Raw genomic sequence first — 25436 nt, 5'->3', positions numbered from 1 at the left:
TCTTGAAGACCCCCAGGGTAGGGGAGAGCACCACCTCCCTTGGGAGCCCGTTCCAGACCTTGGCCACTCGAACTGTGAAGAAGTTCTTCCTAATGTCCAGTCTAAATCTGCTCTCTGCTAGCTTGTGGCCATTGTTTCTTGTAACCCCCGGGGGCGCCTTGGTGAATAAATCCTCACCAATTCCCTTCTGTGCCCCCGTGATGAACTTATAGGCAGCCACAAGGTCGCCCCTCAACCTTCTCTTGCGGAGGCTGAAAAGGTCCAGTTTCTCTAGTCTCTCCTCGTAGGGCTTGGTCTGCAGGCCCTTGACCATACGAGTTGCCCTTCTCTGGACCCTCTCCAGGTTATCCGCATCCTTCTTGAAGTGTGGCGCCCAGAAGTGCACGCAGTACTCCAACTGCGGTCTGACCAACGCCCTATAGAGGGGAAGTATCACCTCCCTGGACCTATTTGTCATGCATCTGCTGATGCATGATAAAGTGCCATTGGCTTTTCTGATGGCTTCGTCACACTGCCGGCTCATGTTCAACTTGGAGTCCACTAGGACTCCAAGATCCCTTTCCACCTCCGTGCCACCCAGCAGGTCATTCCCCAGGCTGTAGGTGTGCTGGACATTTTTCCTCCCTAGGTGCAGCACTTTGCATTTCTCCTTGTTGAACTGCATCCTGTTGTTTTCTGCCCACTTGTCCAGCCTATCCAGGTCTGCCTGCAGCTGTTCCCTGCCCTCCGGCGTGTCCACTTCTCCCCATAGCTTTGTGTCATCTGCAAACTTGGACAGAGTACATTTCACTCCCACGTCCAAGTCGCTGATGAAGACATTAAAGAGTATCGGTCCAAGGACCGAACCCTGCGGGACCCCACTGCCCACACCCTTCCAGGTCGAGACCGACCCATCTACCACGACTCTTTGGGTGCGACCCTCTAGCCAATTCGCCACCCACCGGACTGTGCAGTCATCCACATCACAGCCTCTTAATTTGTTCACCAGTATGGGGTGGGATACCGTATCGAAGGCCTTCCTGAAGTCCAGGTATACGACATCCACCCCTCCTCCTGTGTCCAGGCGTTTCGTAACCTGGTCATAGAAAGAGACTAGGTTGGTCAGGCACGATCTGCCCGCCACAACCCATGCTGGTTTCCCCTCAGCATAATTTGTCCTGCCGGGCTCTCACAAATGTGAGCCTTGATAATTTTTTCAAATACTTTACCAAGGATGGAGGTGAGACTGACCGGCCTATAGTTGCCCGGGTCCTCCTTCCTCCCCTTTTTGAAAATGGGGACCACGTTAGCCCTTTTCCAGTCCTCCGGGACTTGGCCCGTGCGCCACGAGCATTCGAATATTCCCGCCAGTGGCTCTGCAATGACGTCGGCCAGTGCCTTCAGCACCCTGGGATGGAGCCCATCCGGGCCTGCCGACTTAAAGGCATCCAGTTCTTCCAAGTGACTCTGCACCACCTCAGGATCTACGCATGGAAGTCTGGCGCCTTGCTGCTGCCTCTCTACAACCCCAGTGAGAGACTTGTCGTGCCCCTCACTTAGGAACACTGAGGCAAAGAACTCGTTGAGGAGTTCAGCCTTGTCCCCTCTATCTGTCACCAATTGCTTCTGCCCATTTAGCAGGGGTCCTATTCCTCCCTGGGCCTTCCTTTTACTCCCTATGTATCTAAAAAACAATTTCTTGTTGTCCTTTACTTGGGTTGCCATCCTCAGCTCCATGGTAGCTTTGGCCCGCCTAACTGCCTCCCTACAAGCACGAGCAGAGGAGGTATATTCATCTTTAGTGATCTCACCCTGTTTCCACTTTTTATGTGCTCCCCTTTTGGCCCTTAGGCTGCCCTGGATTTCTCTGGTCAGCCATGGAAGCCTCCTGGCCCCTTTCCCTCTTTTGCCTTGCTCGGGGATCGTCTTGCTTTGTGCCCAAAGGATCGTTTCCTTTAGGCACAGCCACCCTTCTTGGGCACCCATCCCATCAAAACTCCTACTCTGCAGTGCTTCCTTGACTAATCGCCTGAGTGCAGTGAGATCAGCTTTCCTAAAGTCTAGCACTTTCACCCTACTAGTTACCTTACCCACTCGCCGTCTTATGTTGAATTCTATCATAAGGTGATCACTGTCTCCCAGATAGCTACCGATTTGGAGGTCCCCTATCATGTCATCTCCCGTTGCCAATACCAGATCCAGTATGGCATTCCCCCTAGTGGGACCATACACCTCCTGTGTCAGGTGGAGGTCCTGTACACAAGTTAGAAACCTGCGTGAGCGATGGGACCTTGCTGTCTGCGTCTCCCAGCAGATGTCCGGGTAGTTTAGGTCCCCCATGACTACCGCCTCTTTAGCTTTTATAGTCTCCGAGAGTTGCCTCAGGAGCCCCGCATCTATTTCTTCCCCTTGGTGTGGGGGTCTGTAACAGACCCCTACCACCAAATCCCTTTCTCCTTGCCCCCCATGTAGCCTAACCCACAATCCTTCTATCAAAATTTCATTCTATTTAGGGTCAATGTCCAGGCTATGGTACATCCCAGGTTGATCTGGGGTGGCCAGGTGGGTAGAAAGGTACCCTTGTTTCTGGGTTCCCAAGAAAAATATGGGTGCTCAGCAGGTCTGCCCAAGGCATCCACATCAATTACCAAGAAAGGAATTAAACTGACCAACAGGGGGAGGGGGGGGGCAGAGAAGAGCATAGAGCGTGTAGTTTAAGAGCCTTAAAACAGCCCCCCAGGAACACAGAAGCATTGGTACCCACCCCCTCCCCTCCCAACCCAAATCAACCTGGATGTCTCAAAGCTTGGTCAGTTACAACCAATAGAATAGAACTGACAAGCAACTTCAGGGGAAATGCTTAAAAGCTGCAGAAACATTGGGAAGCACCCACAGAGTCCCCAGCCTCTCAGAGGCAGGAGTACCTTATGTATATAATACCCAACTATACTTCCGACCTAAATCATCCTGGGACAGCATGGACTGGGTCAAGCGCAGGCAATATAGGTGAGGCACCAGAGTTCTGATTGCATAACAGAGTACCCACTTGCCATGTGGGGGTTGGGAAAAAGGGAGAGGGGCACAAGAATGGAGCAAGCACTACTTACAAAAAGCCTGGTGTCTGCATGTAACAAACAGGTTCAAAGAGGACCAATTGAAAATAATATGCAATTATCTAGGTGTGCTTTGGGACAGTTCTAGGAAGTTTAAACTATTCTAAATTGACATGTACATCTAGATACTAGTGGTTTAAACAGCATTTAAAAAAGGTTTACATGTTACGTCTGTCTGCACCCTATTATGCTGCTGGAAGGAAGTAACAGAGAAAACAGTGGACACTGGTGGTGCTTATTCAGCCCCACCGCTTTTTAGGTACCAGGCACCTCCACAAAGATTTAACTTGATACCCCTCCAAGTTCTATTGCAGAACCTACTTTCTCAGAGGCTTTTCAAGAGAGACCTGCTATAATGAGCTAAATAGGGAAGGGGGCTGGGGGGTTAAGCAATTTTAATAAGCTGTGAAGGTAATTTGACAAGCTAGGAATTTATAGCTTGAAATGTTACACTTTGAACTACAAACCAAGAAATAGGCATGCCCAGAAAATTCTATATGAAAGCTATCTAAGAGAAGCAACAATTAAAACCACTGTTGAAGCAAAAGACATAACAGATGCACTTGAAAGGTATACTAAATCTACTGCATCATATTTCTCTATTCAAATAAAAACACTGATCTACTTCTAAATACAAAGCAAAGCCTCCACTTTTCTTTTTTGCTTTCAACCGTTTACTGAGAAAGAGAAGCAACAATGCAAGATTACATTAAGTAGCACTGAACAGACTTTAAATCTAAAGACAATTTGCATCAGTCTTTACTTACCTTTAAATGTTTATACAGGTATTACAATATGAATTAAGCATTTTCTTCAAATTTTAATAATTTCCAAAATATAAATATAAAGTGAACTCACACTGTGGTTCTTCTATATCCATGTTCTGCATTTCTTCACTGAATTCAACCACTGTTGGCTTTCCATTTCTCTCCATTTCAACATTAGGAGCTGGAGATAAAGGAAATGTGATCTGTCTGTCTACTGCTGCTTCTGCAGAAAAAAAAAGCAAAGCTCTGAAATTTAAGGCTTCTATTTTCCATTAAGAAGTGTTCACAATGCAGATTTATCATTTTTTCCCCTCAAAGATCAACAAAACGATCTGCTCCAGTACAAAACTAGGGAGAGGTTCTGACAGTTTTTAGTATTTAAACTAGATGTAGAAAAGTCATACAAAATAATAAGCAAATTAAGCCCTAGTCTGTAGATTATTTACAAGCAGACCACTATCTGGGAATTTTTTTAAACTGGTCAAACAATTTCTACCAATAATTTTTTGTCCTAAGATTGTATTTTATATCAAACAGGCTAGCACTGTTTGCTAGTTTGCTTGAACATGCACGTGTGAGTTTGTATTTCCATCTAAAACTTTCTCAATTTACAGTTGACCAGGACATGCAACCAAATAAATGACACACATCTAGGATGAATTTATAGTGGCAGGCTATGATTTTAAAAAAAGAATAAATTAAAACTGAAGAGGGGCACCATGCAGTTCCCTCTGGCTCTCAACTGGTTCCAAGACAGCATTCCATATAAAACAACTGAACCTCCATAACCCTGGCGGTTCACTTCACACTTGAATTATGCTCCTCTCTCCTTACAGGGCAAGAAGTAGTAGTTAGAGAGATAATCTATGCCTGCAAATTTGTGCGGTCTCATCTTTTCCTACAAGTGCAAGGTCTAATGCTATAGTGTTTAAGATTTGACCCATGAAGTCCTTTTGTCTGGTCCAGCATGCATGCTGTCCATGGGTCTTTATCTAGGCTGGCACATGCACTGCCCATGTGGCTAGAGCTGCATGCTCATCAGATCCTGTACGCTGAATTGTTTGTGGGCCCTGTCTGGCCCAGAGACTCTTCCTATACTACTCATCCAGCCCATGTGGCTTGAGTTTGATACTCCTGATTTAATATCCTATGTCCCCTGGCTCTAAGAACCAGCATTTTTAGCCCTTATTCAACAGTAGAGACCAATCACAAGTTGCTATTAACTAAACAATCTTCCCCAATATTACAAACATTCTAGTTCTTTCAATTTCTTTCCAACTGTGCCTGCAAAACACTGTCAGGAAAGCTAAGCCGCTGTGAGGAAAGCTTCTGGAAAGCCTGCAACATTTAGATGGGTAGGAGATAGGGAGAGGAGACAGGCCACATGGCCATCAGGGAGCCAAGTGGCTAGTATAGTCCCTCTTCCCCAGCCAAAGGGAAGGTGAAGAACTGGAGGAAGAGACCAATTTCCAATCACAATATGGATGTGATCTCAGATGCCCAACCTCTTTGACAGGTTATCTTCCCCAACTTTTTGATGCATTAAAGCATTAGTTATTTTTAGTAAGGTACCCCATAAAACCTTATAAGCACAGACATTTACAAAATGAATTTCCAATTATGCTCTAGAGTTAAAAAAAAAAAAAAGCAGGGAGATAAATTTAAAAAGGTCTTCTGATTAAGAAAAGATGGAATAAAGATTTTGCACATCTCAGAATCCCTAGTGACATTTGTGTTTGACTACAACCTTCTTTTAATGCATCCTCAGAATCTACAGAAGATGAGTAGAGAATTCAATTCTACCTATTACTTTAACTAAAATTCTTCTACCTTACATAAAACTTAGGCTAGTTCTCAATTATTTTATGTTTTCAGTATTACCAAATTAAAAAGATAAAATTGTAGAAATAATTAAAATAGATCATTGCTTAGAAATACGAGAAAAACTGAGCTAACTGCAAATTAAAAATGCTCACTATGATTATGTAAAATCTGAAATATCAGAACTGTGTAAGTAGGGAATTTGAGAATAGAAGATCTCATTAGACGATACTTTTTACATTTTTCTTACCATTGACTTTCCCTAAGCCTGGAGCTTTATTTTTCAGTAAAGTCACTTGAATTTGTGGAATGTTTGTGATGTTTGAATTCAACACAAATTTGAAGTCCACATGTCCAACCATACAGGCTTTTGGCAAAACCAATTCAAAGACATGTTCATCCCAGCTGTTGCTGTTAGGGAGGAAAAAAAATAGGATTGTAGATACAGTGTTATAGAACAAGTTCTGATCAATCAAATAAGTAGCATTACCCAGTTCATTCTGTGTACAGAGCACTGTAATTTAACGTTGCGAGGAAAAAGTAATTTTGCATTAGTTGATAGCCACATGAATCTCTGAAGCAAAACAAAGTTTTTTAAAACTACAATTAACCATGTTCACTATGTGCAGAATACATTAAAAAAATGTCAAGAGACTGAGTCAAGATGTTTGAAAATAAATAATGGTAAAAAGCCCCAAACTTCTTATCACCTGCATGACAGTACTGCCTCTGCAATACTTTAGTAATTACCTGTTTAACCATCAGAAAAAATATTCAATGTAGAAAATGCTTATTAAACATGAATGGTCTTCCAACTCGTAAACTACTGAAGTAACTGCTTTGCAGGCTGTGAAGTTGGCCTTTTATATTGATGATGTAAAACCCTGTCACTTTTCAGTAGCCATCTCCAGAAGGCTCAAAATACTAAATTTCAATTCAAAATTCTGAAATACATTTGACAATTTATACAGGATGAGAAGTGCTTCTTACCAGGTGCACACTCAGAAGCCTGCGCTGAGCAAAATGGGTGCAGCTTTCTTTTAATGAGGCATATTTTCCTTTTGAAGCCAACTTTGTTTTATACTGAAAGTGTAAACTTGAGATAATAAGTATCCCTCAATGATCAAAGTTTCATAGTTTGACACACTAAGCTTTGCAATAGTAGTTCAAACTCAAGACAAATGCAATTCAAATTAAACTAATTATGCATCAAAGTGTTACATTTACATACATTTCCTAACATATCTGCTTATTCTTATTTTTTCCCAGTCCACCTGTAAAGGACTTTCATAAAGGTAATACTTTGGTTGTCCTAGAACTATGACTAATGTTAAAATGCGAACCCCACCAGAATTTCAGTAATTATTGTAAAAAGATTATCCTCATTGATGACCATATTGTAAAATGGTATTTTTATCAATGGATATATTACATACTAAATCAAGGTTCCCTGCATAATCTTTTAGCGATGTGTTAAAACTTGATAATTTTTTTAAAGTCATCTTGAGGGTCATTCATATCAGTCTTGGGCATTTGTAATGAACTCAAAAGAGAAGAAACTCAGCAAGTACACAATTAAGATCCACTGTTTATTAAAAAACAAAAACAAAAAAACCCACAAAAACTTTGGTTCCTCACAGCATCTTTTATGCAGCATGACTCATACAAATATTTAGCCATTTTCCTTTATAAAAATATAAATATAAATCCTAGTATACATATCCATTCTGAAGGAATATTTTAGATGTGTGTATAGTATATACACAAAATACTGCTTTCCAAAAGTACCAGCATACACATCCTATGCCACAAGTTCTTGCATATTTAACAAAAATAAGATCGAGCCAAAAGGAGGTCAGACATAAAAACAGTTTGTGCTCTGCTACGGAAAAAAAAAAAATTATATGGATTATTTCCATGAGATAAACAGACAAGGTTCTTTGGGTAAATATGGGTATCTTTTATTAGATCAACTCAAATAGTTGAAAAAAATTCTTCTTTGCAACTTTTGTCAGGCTGAGGAAGCATTTGCAGTTGGTGTGTGCTCTGCTTCCTTGCCCTGACGAAGGGTATTTATACCCAAAAATTTGCAAAGAAGAATTTTTCCAACTATCTGAGTTGGTCTAATAAAATATATCAGATTTACACAAAGAATCATGTCTGCCTATGCCCTTAGACCAACACAGCTACAATCTACACCCCTGTTCCCAGAGGAACAGTATTTTATCCTTTCCTTTGAACTGTTTTGAAGTGATCTAAATTAGGGCTGTCCAACAGATAACCTGCAAGAGGTTAATATGCAGGTTTTCCCCTTCCCTTCACCCCTACCCACCCCCAGGCTACCTCCTCCTCTCCTCCAGACTACCTCCTCCCCAGCTCCCCTTCCTGCCTTCCAGGAGCAGCAGGGAGAGCGAGGGTGAAGCCAGGGCCATGCCCAGGAGGAACTGCAGCATCTGCATGGTGCAGCGCACAGCGAGGCACCCCCATAGTGTGCCTGATGCAGCCCATGGAGCATACAGCTCCTAGGGGTTTAGAACCTGGACAGCCCTGATATAGATTTTACTCCTATTTCCCTCTGTTTCTTGCTGACAAAATATATATAAACCAAAGATACAGCAAAAACGCTGCCTTTTGGGAAATTATCTAAGGATGAGACAAAACGCTGGTTCATTTCAGGGGAGGAAAGAAGTTCCTAACCTGCACAGACCTACATGCTAAGATAGAGAATTTTATGATGGCACGTTCATAAAAATGAAAAGTAAAAAATGAAGAATATAGATGTTTGCTACTGTAGCAATTATGTCAGTCCTCCAAGATCATTTTACACAATGTGGAAACTTAGAAGTATACAGTTTTTAAACTGTAATCAACAATCCCTCTTCAACAGCCTGTAAAGTTTGCTGTTTGGGTTTTGTGGTGTCTGTTTCTGCCTCTGCAGACCCAGGTGCTTGGGTTATCCTAATAAAGAAGAAAGTCAAGGCCCAGAAGCTTCATTTGGTCAGTATTAAACTGCAACCTATTATGGAAAAAACAGGACCAACAAGTAAGTGATTATCAGTATAATGGTGGCATTTCTGAGGTTAAGCCTATGAGGCGAGGAGGAAATCTGAGGAAGTTAAAAGCCAAGACATAATGGAGTCTATTGGACAGAAGCTGAAACTCAGTTTGTGTGTATACAGATAGCCTGTGAAGTCCAGAGGAGCCCCAGAAGTCCTTTACAAACTGTATGACAGAGAACAATAATTTCTGGGATGGAATTTGGTAGCTATTCAGCACTAGGAATACCAAATTGTTTTAGGAGGTCAGGAAAAAGGAAGAGGAGAGGAGTTTGCTTTGGTTTAGATTTGCTTAAGGAGACACCGGGCACATCCATACATGGCCCTGACTGCACAGTTGTTACTGTGCAGTCCCGCAGGCACATGGGTCATTTCCAACCTTACTGCTCATTGCTACTACACAGTAGTGTTGGTGGCATGGTATGTGCCTGCCATAGTGATGAGCTATGTTTCCATAGCTTGTCACCATGGCAACGTAGCATCTTGTGTAGACACGCCCACACTGAAGAATATTCTCAATGGCCAAAAGTACAGTGAAAACTTGAAACAAAATGCAATTCCCTCATTATTTCTTTATTTGATACGTATACTGCCCTTCAACAAAGAATTGGGGCAGCTTACAATAAAGGACCAATAACAACATATAAAACAGTACAAACAAGAAAAAACAACTTAAAAAGGTAACTAGAATGTTAACCTAAAACAAACCCCCCAAAAACAATATCCAAGCCTAGCTCTGTTTGCTGAACTCCTGCCCAGTTAGGAAGGTGTTACAGCGCCCCCAAAAGATGTCCAGACTCAGGTCTGGCAAGCTTCCAAAGGGAGGAAATTCTGAAGCTGGGGAACAACTATTGAGAAGAACCTCATGTTTTCACCAAGCAAACTTGGTGGACTAACAGTATTTGTAGGAAGTTGCTCTCACTGAACTTAGGGATAGCAATGGGGCAGAAGGGAGATGACAGTCTTTTAGGTGTATAGGGCCCAGACCTTTTAGGGCCTTATAAGTCAAAACCAGCACCTTGAATTATACTGGGAAAGCTACTGGAAACCAATGCACACTCTGGAGCACTGGAGCTACATGCCCCTGGAGACTTGCCCCTGTCAAAAGATGTGCTGCCACAACATGCATTAGTTGCAGCTTTCACATGGCCTTCGAGGGTAGCCCCATGTGGAGGGCAATGCAATGGTGGCCACATCTTAATCTGAATCTCCTAGCCACTGCTGCCACTTTAAGATCCAGGTGCAGCAGAGGATCCAAAAGCACCTCAAGTCCGTGTCCCTGAGTGACGAGAAGCTGAACCCCCCAATGATAGATGTCCCAGTTCCACTTTAAACAAAGCAATTTGCCCATCACCATCACCTTCGTCTTGTCTGGGTTCCGTTTCAACTGGTTCACCTGCATCCAATCCCCACCTATAGTCACACAATGGGAAAAGACTGAGATTGAAGGGCCAGGGCCTGAGAGTTGTAGCCGGGCATCATCAGCACACAGATGGCACCTCACTCTAAATCTCCACAATCTTGCCTAGCAGCTTTATATACACACTGAACAAAAGGGGTGACAAGATGGACCACTGGGAGACCCCTACAGGACAAGTCCTAAGGGGAGAACAAGCACTCACTCATCATCACCATCTGGAATCTCCTTGCTAGAAAAGAGTGGAACCAATTTAGAGTGGTCCCAGGAATACCCACCAAGTTATGTAAACACTTTAGCAGTACCTCATGGTCAACTGTATCCAGGACCACTGAAAGATCTAGTAAGATCAGAAGAGCACAATTTCCCTTGTCAATCTCAAGGAGAGGATTATCAACCAAGGCCACAAATGCAATCTCTGCTATATCTAAGACAAAAGTCAGACTGACAAGGGTTCAGGAATCCAGTAACATCCAAATGCACCTGGAACTCTGGGCAACCACCTCTTTAATGACCTTTCCCAAGAAGGAGAGGTTGGAGACCAGGCAATAAGTAGTTAAGGAGTCAGCATTAAGCACTGGTTTCTTGAGCACAGGCCAGATAACTGCTGATTTAGGAATGTCCATTACCCTGCTCTCTCAGCAAGGCACTGATAATCCCCACTAGCAGTGCCCCAGGTCTCCCCTGGCTAGCTTTTACAAACCAGATGGCTACACATCCAGTTCACAATCAGTGGTCCACATCCCCCCAAGCACATCGTCTGCACCACTCGGCAATAGTAAAATTATAACAGTCCATATAAAGGGGACAAAACCAACCTTCCTCAACCCCAAATAGAAAGTATATCTAGAACAGAGTTAATAATGTTAACTCATGCAAACATTCTTCAACTGAAGGAATATGGACTATTTTGAAAAACGTTAGACTAAGTGCCTCAAAAGCTATCCTGTCCTTCATATGTTCTGAATCACACCTACCACACATTGGACCCAAAACAAAAGCGATGCTAATAGGATATGAACGTATAATTGCAATTAATGTTCATTCAAAGCATTATATCTTAGATGCAACTGATCCTCCTTAAACGTCAAGTTCACTCAAACAGCAAGTACTGACTAGCTTAGTAGCTCAAACCCAACATACAGAAGTGAAGTAGGAAGCCTGCTTGACTACAGTCACCTTATTTTGCAAGACAAAATTTGCTATATTGAATTGTCATATTCCTTTGAATACAAAACATTTGTTTTAAACAATATATTTCTTCTAAAAAAAAACTGTACTGTACCTTAAAATGTGAGTTTCAGAACAAAAAGCTCTAATATGCTTTAGATAGTGCATCTTTTCAAACTGCCTCTTTGCCTCTGTTTTTTAAAGTGAGGGTCAGAAAATATGGATAAGAGTCTTTAATTCATGTGTGACTTTTTTTTTAAAACAGGAATATGAGATTTATAGTCCAGGTAGTCCCATCACTTACAATAGCCAACAGAAGAAGATATACTTATCACAGAAGTAGCAGTTGTGGGATATTATACCCTTACAAAGGTCTCATAACTAATCCCTAATATACATTTGCTTAAACTTTGAAGCATGGAGTTTTTTTAGTCCCTTCTAAAAACTCTCATGAAAATTAATGAAACCGAATATTCATTACCCATAGACATTTTTAGTCCTCCTTGGCTTCCTGTAAACTTTGATTCATTCACACCCTATAGTACTGAGCTTCACCATCTAATTATGCGTCAGGTGAAAACTTATTTCCCTTTCAGTGGTTCTGAATTTTTCACCTTTCAGTTTCATTGAATGTCCTTATTTTTTGTGACACAAGAGAGAAACAGGAAGCTATGAAAATAGACTATATATTATTTTACATGCGTTTAGCATGCATCTCTTTTTCCAAAAGTATTCTTTAGTAAATAAATCTCAGCTTTTCACTCTTTCTGTACCCTTCTCTGAATCTCTTCTGATTCTGTAGTACCTCTTCCACACAGGCGCCCAGACTGAAAGTGCAGTATTCTCAATTAGGGCACATTATTCATTTATATATCATAATATTTTCATATCATTACTTATGCTTATTATGCATCCTGACATATTACTTGGCTTTTCACTGAAGCTGCCTGCTGTGAATATCTCAATGAAGACTTCAGCCTAATAATTTCCAGGTTCAATAGCTGAGTTAGCACAGACAGTTACCTTATTTACTTGACTACAAGACAATTCCCCCAATAATCAGATTCTGTATGTGGAAAATGTATACATTTGTTATAATTTTCTTGCTATAGAATCTAATTACTGGAGTTTTGTCTTGAATTTGTCCCCTTTCTATAGCTATAGCAAGAAAAATAAAACTGGGGGTGGGGAGAAGTTAGGTGACCCCTTTGCCCTCTGCTCCCCCAACAGCCCCTTCCCCCTTGTCTTGTATTAAAAATGGTAATACAGAACCCTGAATGAGGTATGAACAGATTTGAGTTTTCCTCCTTCCTCTTTGCACTTAACTTCTACAGACACAGAAATTATTTTACACACATAAATTTGTTTATGTTTGGAGTTTGAAAGAGTAGTGCAAAATAAATCAGACAGTGTTCAAAATAACAAACAAACAGAATCCAAGTGTAAGAAATCTGATTGGTCCACTTTAACTTTAACTTGCAATTTACGCAAATCTACAACTAAAACTATTAAGATTTAGAGAACATTTCATTTTGAAGCCCAGTCCATATTTTTTTTAGTTTTTTAATATTAATTTTAGGCATACTTATTAAGTCACAGATAAAGGAGCTAGAACAGAGAGCTTCAGCACAGGGGTATTCCTTTAAATTTACTTACAGAATTATATTCCTCTCTCTCTTTGAGGTTCAAGAGAATGACCACATTAAAATCAGACAACTGGCGGATCTAAACCAGGGGCAGGCAATTATTTCAGGCAGAGGGCCGCTTACCCAGTTTTGGTAGGCTGTCAAGGGCTGCATGGGTAGCCCCACCCCTTGACAGGTGCCCCACCCCCTGCCATCTTGGGACCAATATCTCAATGTCTTGGGAGCAATGTCACAGGGCCAGCACCAGTGGGGCCTAAAGCAGGGCACAGGCTAACAGGGGTCTGTGGAACAGTCAGAAAGGCTAACCGCACCATGTCATGCATCCACAGATGCATCACGAACAGGTCCAAGGAGGTGATCCTCCCCCTCTGTGCAACACTGGTCAGGCCACAGTTGGAGTACTGCATCCAGTTCTGGGCGTCGCACTTCAGGAGGGATGTGGATAGCATTGAGAGGGCCACTCACATGATCAGGGGTCAGCAGGGCAGGCCCTACAAGGAGAGGCTATGGGACCTGAACCTGTTCAGGCTCCACAAGAGAAGGCTGAGAGGGGATCTGTTGGCCATCTACAAACTGGCTAAGGGGGACCAGCAGGCAGTGGGAGAGTCCCTGTTCCCCTGAGCACTAGCAGCGGTAATGAGGAACAATGGCCATAAATTGACTGAGGGTAGATTCAGGCTAGACATCAGGAGGCACTACTTCACAGTCAGGGTGGCTATGATCTGGAAACAACTTCCAAGGGAAGTGGTGCTCACCCCTACCCTGGGGGGTCTTCAAAAGGAGGCTAGACAATCACCTTGCTGGAGCTGTTTGACCCCAGCATCCTTTCCTGCCCAGGGCAGGGGTCAGACTTGATGATCTGCTCAGGTCCCTTCAGACCCTACCAACTATGAAATTATGAACCGAGCTGGGCTCCACCAGCAGGGAGAGTGGGGAGCTGGCCTGGCTCCATAGAGCCCCTGCCAGCTGGGACCCCGTGTTCCTGCCACCCTGCTTTGGGCCCTGCTGGCACTGGCCCTGGGACACCAGTGCAGGCCCCCTACTCCCGCTGGCTCCCACACCTGCTAACTCCCAGTACCCCCCAGTCCTATGGTACAGGTAGGGGGCAGTGCATAACTCCGACCCCCTGCTTGCCGGCAGAGAAGCAGCTGGAGCTGAGCATGGGGAAAAGCGGCTCCTCGCCCATTCCATGGCTGGCGCTCCCTGCTGCAGGCGCTTGCAGCCCACGCAGGGCTGTCTGGAGCAGGCACAGGAAGCCCCACGTAGGCTGCAAGTGGCTACAGCATGGGGTGCCGGCCACGGGACAAGCAAGGGGTCACTCAGCACAAGCTTGTAACCCAGCCCCACTGCCAGCCTGGGCCCTGCGCTGGCTCTGGGCTCACCTGCCGGCAGCAGCAGCTGCGGCCCACCCACCACTTGCCACGCAGGGCAGTGTTGGCTTTTGCTACCCGCCCAGAGCTCATGCGCTGGGCACCCCACAGGCAGCGGTGGCAAGCACTGCCCAGGGTGGCAAGTGAGGGGGCCGCAGCTGCTGTCGCTACGCGCAGCCCCGACAGGTGAGCCCAGAGCCGGTGTGGGGACCAGGCTGGCAGCAGGGCTGGGTTACTAGGCATGCTGAGTGTGTGAGAGCTGGCTATGGGGAGGGGGAGGGGCCACTTTCCTCCACACTGGGAAGGAGCCTGGGGAAAAGCTGAGCGCGGGGAGATGTTTTCATTTCACACCATTTTCAAGAGTGGTCCCCATTTTCAAGAAGGGGAGGAAGGAGGACCCGGGCAACTATAGGCCAGTCAGTGTCACCTCCAATCTTGGCAAAATCTTTGAAAAAATTATCAAGGCTCACATCTGCGAGAGCCTGGCAGGACAAATTATGCTGAGGGGAAACCAGCACGGGTTCGTAGCAGGCAGATCGTGTCTGACTAATCTAGTCTCTTTTTATGACCAGGTTACGAAACGCCTGGACACAGGAGGAGGGGTGGATGTCATATACTTAGACTTCAGGAAGGCCTTTGATACGGTATCCCACCCCATACTGGTGAACAAGTTAAGAGGCTGTGACTTGGATAACTACACAGTCCGGTGGGTGGCGAATTGGCTAGAGGGTCGCACCCAGAGAGTTGTGGTAGATGGGTCGGTATCGACCTGGAAGGGTGTGGGCAGTGGGGTCCCGCAGGGCTCGGTCCTGGGACCGATACTCTGTAATGTCTTCAGCAACGACTTGGACGAGGGAGTGAAACGTACTCTGTCCAAGTTTGCGGATGACACAAAGCTATGGGGAGAAGTGGACACGCCGGAGGGCAGGGAACAGCTGCAAGCAGACCTGGACAGGTTGGACAAGTGGGCAGAAAACGACAGAATGCAATTCAACAAGGAGAAATGCAAAGTGCTGCACCTAGGGAAGAAAAATGTCCAGCATACCTACTGCCTAGGAAATGACCTGCTGGGTGGCACGGAAGTGGAAAGAGATCTTGGAGTCCTAGTGGACTCCAAGATGAACATGAGTCGGCAGTGTGACAAAGCCATCAGAAAAGTCAATGGCACTTTATCGTGCATCAGCAGATGCATGACGAATAGATCCAAAGAGGTGATACTTCCCCTCTATCGGGCACTGGTCAGACTACAGTTGGAGTACTGCGTGCAATTCTGGGCACCGCACTTCAAGAGGGATGCAGATAACCTGGAGAGGGTCCAGAGAAGGGCCACTTGTATGGTTAAGGGCTTGCAGACCAAGCCCTATGAGGAGAGACTAGAGAACCTGGACCTTTTCAGCCTCCGCAAGAGAAGTTTAAGAGGCGACCTTGTGGCTGCCTATAAGTTCATCATGGGGGCACAGAAGGGAATTGGTGAGGTTTTATTCACCAAGGCGCCCCTGGGGGTTACAAGAAATAATGGCCACAAGCTAGCAGAGAGCAGATTTAGATTGGACATTAGGAAGAACTTCTTCACAGTTCGAGTGGCCAAGGTCTGGAACAGGCTCCCAAGGGAGGTGGTGCTCTCCCTACCCTGGGGGTCTTCAAGAGGAGGTTGGATATGCATCTAGCTGGGGTCATCTAGACCCAGCACTCTTTCCTGCCTATGCAGGGGGTTGGACTCGATGATCTATTGAGGTCCCTTCCGACTCTAACATCTATGAACCTATGTGGAGGAAAGCAGCTCTTTGCCCGCCTCATGGCTGGCATTCCCTGCTGCAGCCACTTGCAGCCCATGTGGGGCTGTCTGGTGCAGGCACATGGAATTCCCACATGGGCTGCGAGCGGCTGCAACATGGGGCGCTGACTACAGGGCAGGCGAGGAGATGCTTTCCCCACCCCACGCTCAGCTTTTCCCCGGGCTCCTTCCCTGCCAGGGGTCCTCCTCCCACTTCCCCCTTACCTGCGGTTCTGGCGCGGGCATACACATGGTCCCAGGCTAGAAGCCCCTGCTGGGACTTCTGGCTTGGGGGTGGGGCCAGACAGGCCCTGCTGTTATGGGAGCCCCCTGGGCTTCCCCTGGGTCCTACTGCCCTTGGTTCCTGTCATTTTTGACAGGAACCAAGGGGAGATAAATATCAATTTTCTAAATTTTTTAGGGGCCCCACGGGCCAGATTGAATGGCCTCACAGGCCACATCCAGCCCACCCCTGATGTAAACCAATAATTTAAATTAAGCACTGGTCCGTATGCAATGCTTTAAAAGAAAGATAAAAACTTAAGTTAAGGAGTTATGGAATACTTACCATTAGGAAAGTCTCTCACTAATTTCTAATCACTTAAAGATTACTTTTTTGCCTAAAAATAAGAGTTCAAACTCCTTCTAATATTCATATATTTATCTTTTACTCCCCAATAAGCGTGCTTTATTTTGTTGCTCTTCAAATTCAACAGTTGTCTACATGTTTTTGATACACTGCACTCTGACTGGAAAATCACAAGTTATTTCATGAAGAACAACCCTATTTTTCTTTTGTGCATGTGGCTTCCTTATATAGCTAAATCCATGCATCTCCCCCCCATCCCCCAACTATTGTTTTGGTTTATTTTGTTTTTCAAAGAGCTACCATATTGAAAACCTACCCAATTTGATGTCTTGATATAGGAACTCTGGAATTACGACTTTTCATTGTCACCTTCCCATTACAAGGTTTCAGTTCTGGCCTCACCCAATCCAGCTTTTTCCTGTTCAAGGCACAACTTATTCCTTACGCATCTTTTCAACTTTCCTGGGTCCCTGTCTATGTCACTTCCCACTATTGTCTGTAACACACATTTGTTTCAGCATTGCCTTAAAATGTCACTAGCATGCCGTGCAGTCTCTTTAAATGAGCAGCGAAGATGTTAAAATTTGGTCTGATATCTTACAGCACCTTACTACACATAACCCCTTCACTCAATAGATTATCATTTTTTATTACCTTAGTATTTGCTTCTTCAAGCATTCCTCAGCAAACTGTGCAAGTCTCATAGCCAAGGTAATCTGAGTAAATTTAAGTAATTTTTTTAACAGGCTGCAGCACCATGTTTTGTTTTTTTTAAGGCTTGAAACCTTCTCAGAAGATGGCCATTAGGGCTGTGCAAAGCTTCAGTCACTGATTCAATTTGGAGTAGATTTGGCCAGCTTTGGCGGCCAAATCTCTGAATCCAAATCGAATCAGAAGACCCATTAATCTCTCCAAATCAAATCAGAAGCCTCCTATTTGATTTGGAGAGATCCAACGATTCGGCCATGGACACAGCTTTATATGTTTCTTCTACTTACCTCGAGGTACCAGGCGCGGCTCGTGAACACTGAGATGGCGGGGTGGATAGAATGTCCCACAGGAGTGCGGGGGGGGTCCCCTGCACCCTCAGTTGTGGACTTGGAAGTGGAGCAGAAGTATTTCTGGTCCACTTCCAGGTCCACCGCAGAATGTGTGGGGAACACCCCCGCCCCCTGGCTTGGCAACTAGTGTGCCTCCTGGGTCTGGCGGGGGTACACCTGGGGTCTCCCCACGGCTGATCGCCGAGCCAGAGCGGGGCAGGCAGGAGGGAGATCTGCTGTCTAGCGCAAGGGGGACCCCCCTGCGCTCCTGTGAGATGCTCCATCCACCCCACCATCTCAGTGTTTACAAGCTGCACATGGTACAGTAAAAGCTCTGTTATCCAGCATCCCCCAGGAATGGGGAATGCTGGATAACAAAATATACCGATTAACTGAGCGGCCCCGGACTCTGCTTCTCCTGCCGTTTTATTTTATTTAGGCTGGTGTGCACAGTCAATGTTTCCCAATTGAAATGGACAAAACTTATGTCATAATAACAACTTTCATTCATTCTGTGGTTCTTATATAGAAATACAAAGCTATTCAACATTCAACTTGCTGCAGTCTTCTCAGACAGCTCCTAAAATCTCAAGAAGGAAGGAGAATACAACAAGTCAAATATAGACCAATACTGAAAGTACAAGATTTTCTTAATTCACATAATTTCCCTGTACAACTATTTTAATTTAGATCAAACAAGCTTCTACTGTGACACCAATTACAAAATTAGCTAAAGCAAAAAAACAATACTTTATTTTGCCTTAGACCATTACTTTACTTGCCTGTCTGTCTGAAGCTTCCACGTCCGAGTATGCTGAGCTGCATCCCCATGGTGCTGCTGATGCAAATGTTGAGGATGCCGCCTTTGCTGCTGCTCCTGTTGGACTTCCACCCAGCATGGAGGAACAGTGGCTGAAAATCGTGGGGTCAAGGTCTCAAAGCGGGTCAATTCCACCAAGGATGTCAATGTTTCAAGGGAAAATTGTTGGTCCACCAAAAGATCAACTCCTGAATGTTTGTTGAAGGAGGTAAAAAGATGTTTACTATATCGCTCATCTTTTCTAGAAAAGCCTAACCAAAATTCCAGAATTAAGCTATGCAAAACATATGCTCATACTTAGGATTTCTTTTGTTTGTTTTGGATTTTTTTGGTTTTTAAGGGAAAGATCAGCTAGTTTTGAAGTCATCATACCCAAAAAAAGCAAGCTTGCTCAAAAAAATGTTTAAAGCACTTTGAGCCATTCTCAGAGTTTACAGTAATGCAGATGCTCTCTGGGAATGCAGCAAATAGCAGAAAGTCATCTTAACCATCTATGCAGCTGTAAACCTGGTGTTTCTTACTATGTATTGATTTACTTCGTGAAAAATTTAAACAAACATCTGTTTAGAGAAAAATGTGGAAGTTATAGAATTTCTATGCATTTGAAAAACCCCAAGAAATTATTTATATTTCTGAACACTGTACATAATATGTTCAATAAGTAAAAATTACTATATTATTATGGTGGGTTACTGGAGCCTCATAACTAGAAGAGATTCTCTCTCTGAATGTGAACAGTAGCTACTTTAGTGGAGTGTGTACCCCTCCAACCAGGTACCAGCTGAGAAAAAAAAAAAAAACTTACTTTACAGACGGTCCTATTTCAGTCTGTTTGAAGTTTTTTGCAAAGTCATGTGATTTCTTTTACATAGTAATATTGAATTATCTGGCAAGTTAAAATATCAACAGCAAATTCAAAATGATTTTTTTAAATCAGTCAAGAAAATAAATGCATGTTGCACAGTATGTCTAGAACGTAGTTCCAATGAAAATACACTGTACTGCAATAAATTTCCTTTCCCTTCCCTGGGCCAGGGAGTTTTAACTGGTTACCTAACAAGGATTAAAATGGTTTATTAATACATTTACAGAAAAGAAATGATAAATTTAACTTGAAGCTAAAGTTGTAAATATACTATGAAGAAAATAAAATCCTGGTATGGACATACACAAAAACGTACCTCTACTGCTATCCACCACCAGTTTATTTCTAACCGAATGTTACCTCTTAGACATTTCTGAAGTATAAATTAGCAGGTCCAGAAAAACTTATTCTGTTGGTTATGTTTACAAATGCATGCCATATCCAACACCTATTCACACAGTCATTTCAAATCCATGCTAGCTGGCAAACCTCCTGGGCTCAGCCAGCTGAAATTAGGACTTCACAGCCCACAACCAAAGGAAAAGGGCCTTCCTTTCTGAACTGATTTTGAGGCATGTGGAGAAGACAGAGGCAGGACACAACTAAAAAAACTTGCCACATCTCAAATTTTTCTCATTTTCACAACTTCAGCAATACATTCAGGGAATATTTTTGCCTTTCAGTGACCAGTGCATTTTTATGAACCCAAGTCCATCATAAAGTGTAAGAATTTAAGGTTTATTTTTAAAATTTCCCTAGTTATTTAATAACTGGGTCAAGCAATGATCCTGGTAAGATGGCTACAAATAGGTTCTTATTCAAACATAAAAAATGTTAGTATGACAGCTGTTACTTAGTATATCAAGGCCAAACACTTCCTAAGGATAGGCCAGCGTTTTCTAAGTTACAGCTGTGCAGTTTAGTTCTATAATTCACCTAGTTTTTACTAAGATCTCTACAACAACCAGACCTAATTGAACTTAGCCAGCATCTGCTGGACTCTTTGCACAGCTTCTAGCCTATTTGGTTCAAGTTCACATTAAAATGGCATTGAAATAATTTTACCCTGTTACAGAGTGACAGGTTCTTTGTTCCTGTATTATAACGCAGAGTTGATGTTATTTGAAAGTGTCATTCTGCTCTAAAAAAAGTTATTAAAAACTATGTTATGGAGTTTCTTGTTTAATAACATCAAGTATTCCATGTCAAAATATGTTTACATTTTATAAATTTAAAAGTTTTAAGTATTCCCAGAAATGGCAATACATTGTTTATTCTTAAAAAATAAAAATAAATAAAAAAGGATGTAATGAATTACAGGAGACTATAGACCCCTTTCTTTTCTGCTTAATATATTTTAAAATCAAAATGGTCTATTTTAAAGTAACCTTAAAATAATTTTGGAGAATGCTAAGCCAATATCAGTGCTCAGTCTGCTCAGTAACGTTTTCTAGTTTTATTAAATATGTTGTAGAACTGTGCAAAGCAGAATTTGAAATAGGTAACAACAGGCATAAATTAATAGCTATGAATTCAAGTTCATTGAAATGATATAGGAAGTTCAGCTTTGACAGGCGATACAAATTCTACCACATTTAATCACCAGACACGATTTTTCCTCTCTGTCTTAAGTCCAATAATACATGGACAAAAAGTACTAAAAGAAATATAGGAAGCAGCACTTCAACTTCATGAGCTCACCTGCCACTCTCAAAGTGCTGTGAACTAATAGAAGACCAATATTAACACAGAACCAATGCTGCCCAATCAGCAATTACAGAGCCCCTGGGTTAGAGTATTTTGTCAGCCCTCTCTGCTGAGCATGTGCAAAACTACACAATCAAAAAGCACTTTAGATGCACTTAGAATAATAGATTAAATGCCTTCATGTGACTGTATTTAAGCATAGCATCGTTTCAAACAGTTTACCTGTAATGCCTGGACTAGAAGGATTAGACAAAGGTTTAGTGCCTTCTGATGACTGCTCTATCCCTTTAGAAAGGGATCCATCCACAAGTATATCAGCTTCATCTATGTCATCACATGTTCCTCCAATCTGAAGGAAATGAAGTTCTCCACCTAAAACATGATGGACAAAAAAACCCAGATTCAAACAAATTCATATTAGCTCAAAGTCATGCAACACTGCTTTTAGTTAACACATGTATAGTTATGTGGTCATCGCACACAGTCATTTTTTTTAGAACCCATCATATACAAAGTGCCATTAACTTTTTCAGGAAAGAAGAAACACATGACCAGACAAGTATCCATTCCAACTATAAGTGGTTCTGAAGGACAAGCTGATCAGCCAAAAAACAAGAAACCAAAACAAACCAACCCCCATCCCCAACCTCCAAAACCCGCTGCATAACTACAATGGCAATCAGCTATCCACCTTTCCAGGCCCAACCCACAGGACCACTACCTTTGCAAGTACACAAGCATTAATACCATTACATCCAACATTACAAATCACTTCTGAAAACAGGGACTATCAGGTTATATGGACCTCACAGTCCACTAGGTTAAGAATATAAATATTTTTAATTTCAAAGTCACCATCATTTTCATAACCCCACCTGCCACAAGTAAATACAATTTTTCTCCATTGTTTTCTGTATAAAATATTTTTATTTTGCAGATCAGGTAGATTCCTCCAGCTTCTGCCCACTCTCTAGCATGGTGGAAGTCTCATCTGCAAGCATTATTGTCTATTTAGTTTCCATGGAGAAGGTCTCCAATTCCCATGTCATCCAAAATGACAGAAGTTCCAGTAAGCTTCATAAAGATCTCGACTATACCATAGTCTTGCATACATGCCCCAGAATGTAACATGCATCATGCATTTGAAAAGCAAAATTAAGTAAAAGATTTTTTCTACAGTTATAGCTGCAAAGAGCAGTGACAGTTTCTAATTTTCAGCTGACTTGCTCTCCTTTTCTTCCTTACACTGTGAAATAAGAGGAAACCAGGAGCAGTTACCAGATGCCAGAACTGCCCTAGGAAAGGTTAGTGTGACTGGTGGAACATCAACACCATTAAAAACAAGAATGAGAGTGTAGTTAACACCTGTCAAGTAGAAAACAATAGGACATTAAGCCAATTAACTTCTTCAGCTACTTGAATAGTAATGCCACAGCTACTGCAGTAGAGAGCAGGAATAAAAAACAGAATGCATGTATTCTGGGCAAATAAATCAGCATACCTGCTTAATACATGCACCCCAATCTTGAGGGCCTGATTTTGGAGGGGAAGGTACATCTTGTATGTGAGAAAATTATATTTAAGGAAGTTAGTGTTTATAAGCAAAGTAATAGTGAATCCCATATGTATCTATCTAAAAACCTTGTTGGTGTAACATGGCATTATCCTGTTAGGACAGGTCAGGTCATACATCTGGAAAGTGAAGAAAAAACTTCTAACAAACTAGTCCTTCCCCTCTCCAAAGCAAAGGCACATTAAAAGATAATCCCCCTCCAGCAGACTACTATGGAGGCAGAAAGAACAGGTCTTCAAGTAATGATGACCTACATCATTTGCTATGGGAAGTAAAGATGCTGAAGGAGTTATGAAAAAAAAAGTTTCAGGTCAAAGTTGAAGACAAAGGTGAAAATGATGAAGTTAATAAAATGATGGCAGAGGTGGGTAAACACAGTGATTGAACAATACTACCAATCTGAACATAAGATTCCAAAGAAATAAAGAACCAACTAAAGCTGGAGAACATGGAAAACAGAAAAACAAAAACGACACAAGGTTTAAGGAGGTGATTTCAGAGAAGACTGAAGGGAGAAACTGAAGTGTGCTGAACAGTGCTTTCCTAGATGTGTTACATCGGACAAGGTTCTTTGGGTGAATCTGGTATCTTTTATTAGACCAACTTAAATAGTTGGAAAACAATTTTTAAGCAAGCTTTCTAGTTCAAAAACCCTTTGTTAGGCTAAGGAAGTTTCAACAGTTGGTGTGTGCTCTTCCTGGATGGAATGAAAAGTAAAGTAAAAGTAAAATCTACATCTTCACTGACTGACTGCCTGTCTTGTATGCAGACCAGCCCAGCTTCTGGCTTCTTTACTTTTCATTCCATCCAGGAAGAGCACACACCAACTGCTGAAACTTCCTTAGCCTGACAAAAGGTTTTTGAACCCAAAAGCTTGCTTAAAAATTGTTTTCCAACTATTTAAGTTGGTCTAATAAAAGATATCAGGTTCACCCAAAGAACCTTGTCTGCCCATGTCCTTAGACCAACACGGCTACAGCCTACACCCCTGTTACACTGGACAACAAATCTTACATTTACTGAAAGAATTATTTTTCCACACAATCCCTAAGAGGCTCCAGGAAGAAAAATAAAAATGTCCATCCAAATTACTACAAAAGACAAAAAGAATCCTGGTAACAGTGAAGCAGACAACAACTGAGCCAGACAATTCTCTAGCAGCCCACAAAAAATTTATTATCTAGCAACATAAATGCTAAAACTCAAAAGGGAACTGCATTAGGTAACCACTAGGCTTAGAACTAACAGTATAAAATACAAATAGGGATTCCCACTTGGAGCTTACACAAAGTTAGGAAGCTAAGTGTCAGATGCAAAAGAAAGGAGGAGGAAATAGGCACATCAGATTGAAACTAAATGTAACAGGAACAAAAATACCACATCTGAACCTCTTCAACTGGGAATCAATAGATCCAAGAGAAGATTTCATAGACATTAGGGCTGGAAGGGACCTCAGAAGATCATCAAGTCCAGCCCCCAGCCCAAAGGGCAAGAAGTCAGCTAGAGTCATAGGATCAATACAAACAATACAAGAAGATACAAAAAGGCAGGGCTGCTCCATCTCCCACCAGTGGGCCAAATGCAACCTGCAGAGCCATTTCATCTGACCTGTGGGGCTCCCTACAGGCCCAGAAATTTGGAGGTGGGAGAGCAGTGGCTATTAATATGGCCACCCCTACTCCTCCCCATGGCCAAATCCCTAACCCCAAGGCATGCACAGCTAGTCGGAGCCAAGCTGCACCCACTTCTCCCTTGAGTTGAGCCACATGCTCCCTCCCCAACCCCAGACCAGATCATGCCCCTTCCCACTCCACTGAGGGGTCAAGTCAGGCCCTCTTCCTCCCCCCCGCCACGTAAAGTCTCCTTTCCCCCTGCAGGGTCACGCTGCCCCCCAGCCCCTTTGGCATGGCCAGATGGTGGCTGCCACACTGGCCCTAGGAGCTCGATAGAAACCACTTTCCAGCCTGTAACTGGATCTGGCACTGCCCATCTGGCCTGCCAAGGAATAAGGTTGAGCACCACTGCACAAAGAGAAATGTAGCAGCAATAACATATACAGAATAAATAAGCAAGCATATGCAGCATGGATAGGCTTGGCAGGATTTGATTTTTGAACTCACCTGACACTGACAGACACTGCTAAATTTCACCTGACACTCAGACTGACAGAAAAATATTTCTGTCACCAATCATCAAAATTTATAGAAAGCAGACATTAAAATAAAAAAAAAAAAAAAGTGTTGGGATAGGGGTAAGGACATCTGGGGCAGGGGGCACCACGTATGTGTACACACACAGCAGCTGGTGCAAGTGGAGTGGGGGCTGCGCATACAGTGATCCTCTGGCAGTAGCTTAGGCAGCCACTACAGGAGCTGGGGGCTGTGATGGTAAGGCTGTGTTGGGGGGTAGGAGGGGGCAGACTTAGAGGGGCAGGGCTGTTGGCAGCCAGAAGCCTGGAGCTGCCAGCCACTCACTTTGCCCAGGTCCCAGACAGGGGCTGAATGGCGAACACCCAGTGAGCCCAACCCAGACCCTGAGTGATCAGGGCAAGGTGAAACTCCCTCCAAGCCCACTCTGGCTCAGCCCCTGAGTGATCAGTTATGCTTTACTGATTTATAGATATTTACTTTTTATATTTTAACATGATTTTATAAAAGCTTTTAACAGCACACTGTCACTATTTAGTTGTCTGCCACCACACCCCTTTTGCACAATCCTGAAAATTTACA

At 43.1% G+C, this 25436-nt stretch overlaps 1 protein-coding gene across 1 annotated transcript in view; it reads right to left on the bottom strand.

Moving 5' to 3' along the window:
* Nucleotides 1-25436, bottom strand: part of BIRC6 (baculoviral IAP repeat containing 6) — a 322923-nt gene that overhangs the window by 238220 nt on the left and 59267 nt on the right. Inside the window, 4 exon segments of the mRNA XM_019500584.2 lie at nucleotides 3951-4082; nucleotides 5931-6091; nucleotides 18525-18750; nucleotides 21357-21506. Coding sequence (XP_019356129.1) covers nucleotides 3951-4082; nucleotides 5931-6091; nucleotides 18525-18750; nucleotides 21357-21506 — 669 coding nt within the window.

Source organism: Alligator mississippiensis, chromosome 1 (genome assembly GCF_030867095.1).
Source record: "Alligator mississippiensis isolate rAllMis1 chromosome 1, rAllMis1, whole genome shotgun sequence".
Taxonomy (NCBI): domain Eukaryota; kingdom Metazoa; phylum Chordata; order Crocodylia; family Alligatoridae; genus Alligator; species Alligator mississippiensis.
Note: the sequence above shows the minus strand (reverse complement) of the source record. Positions and strands in the feature narration are given on the sequence as shown.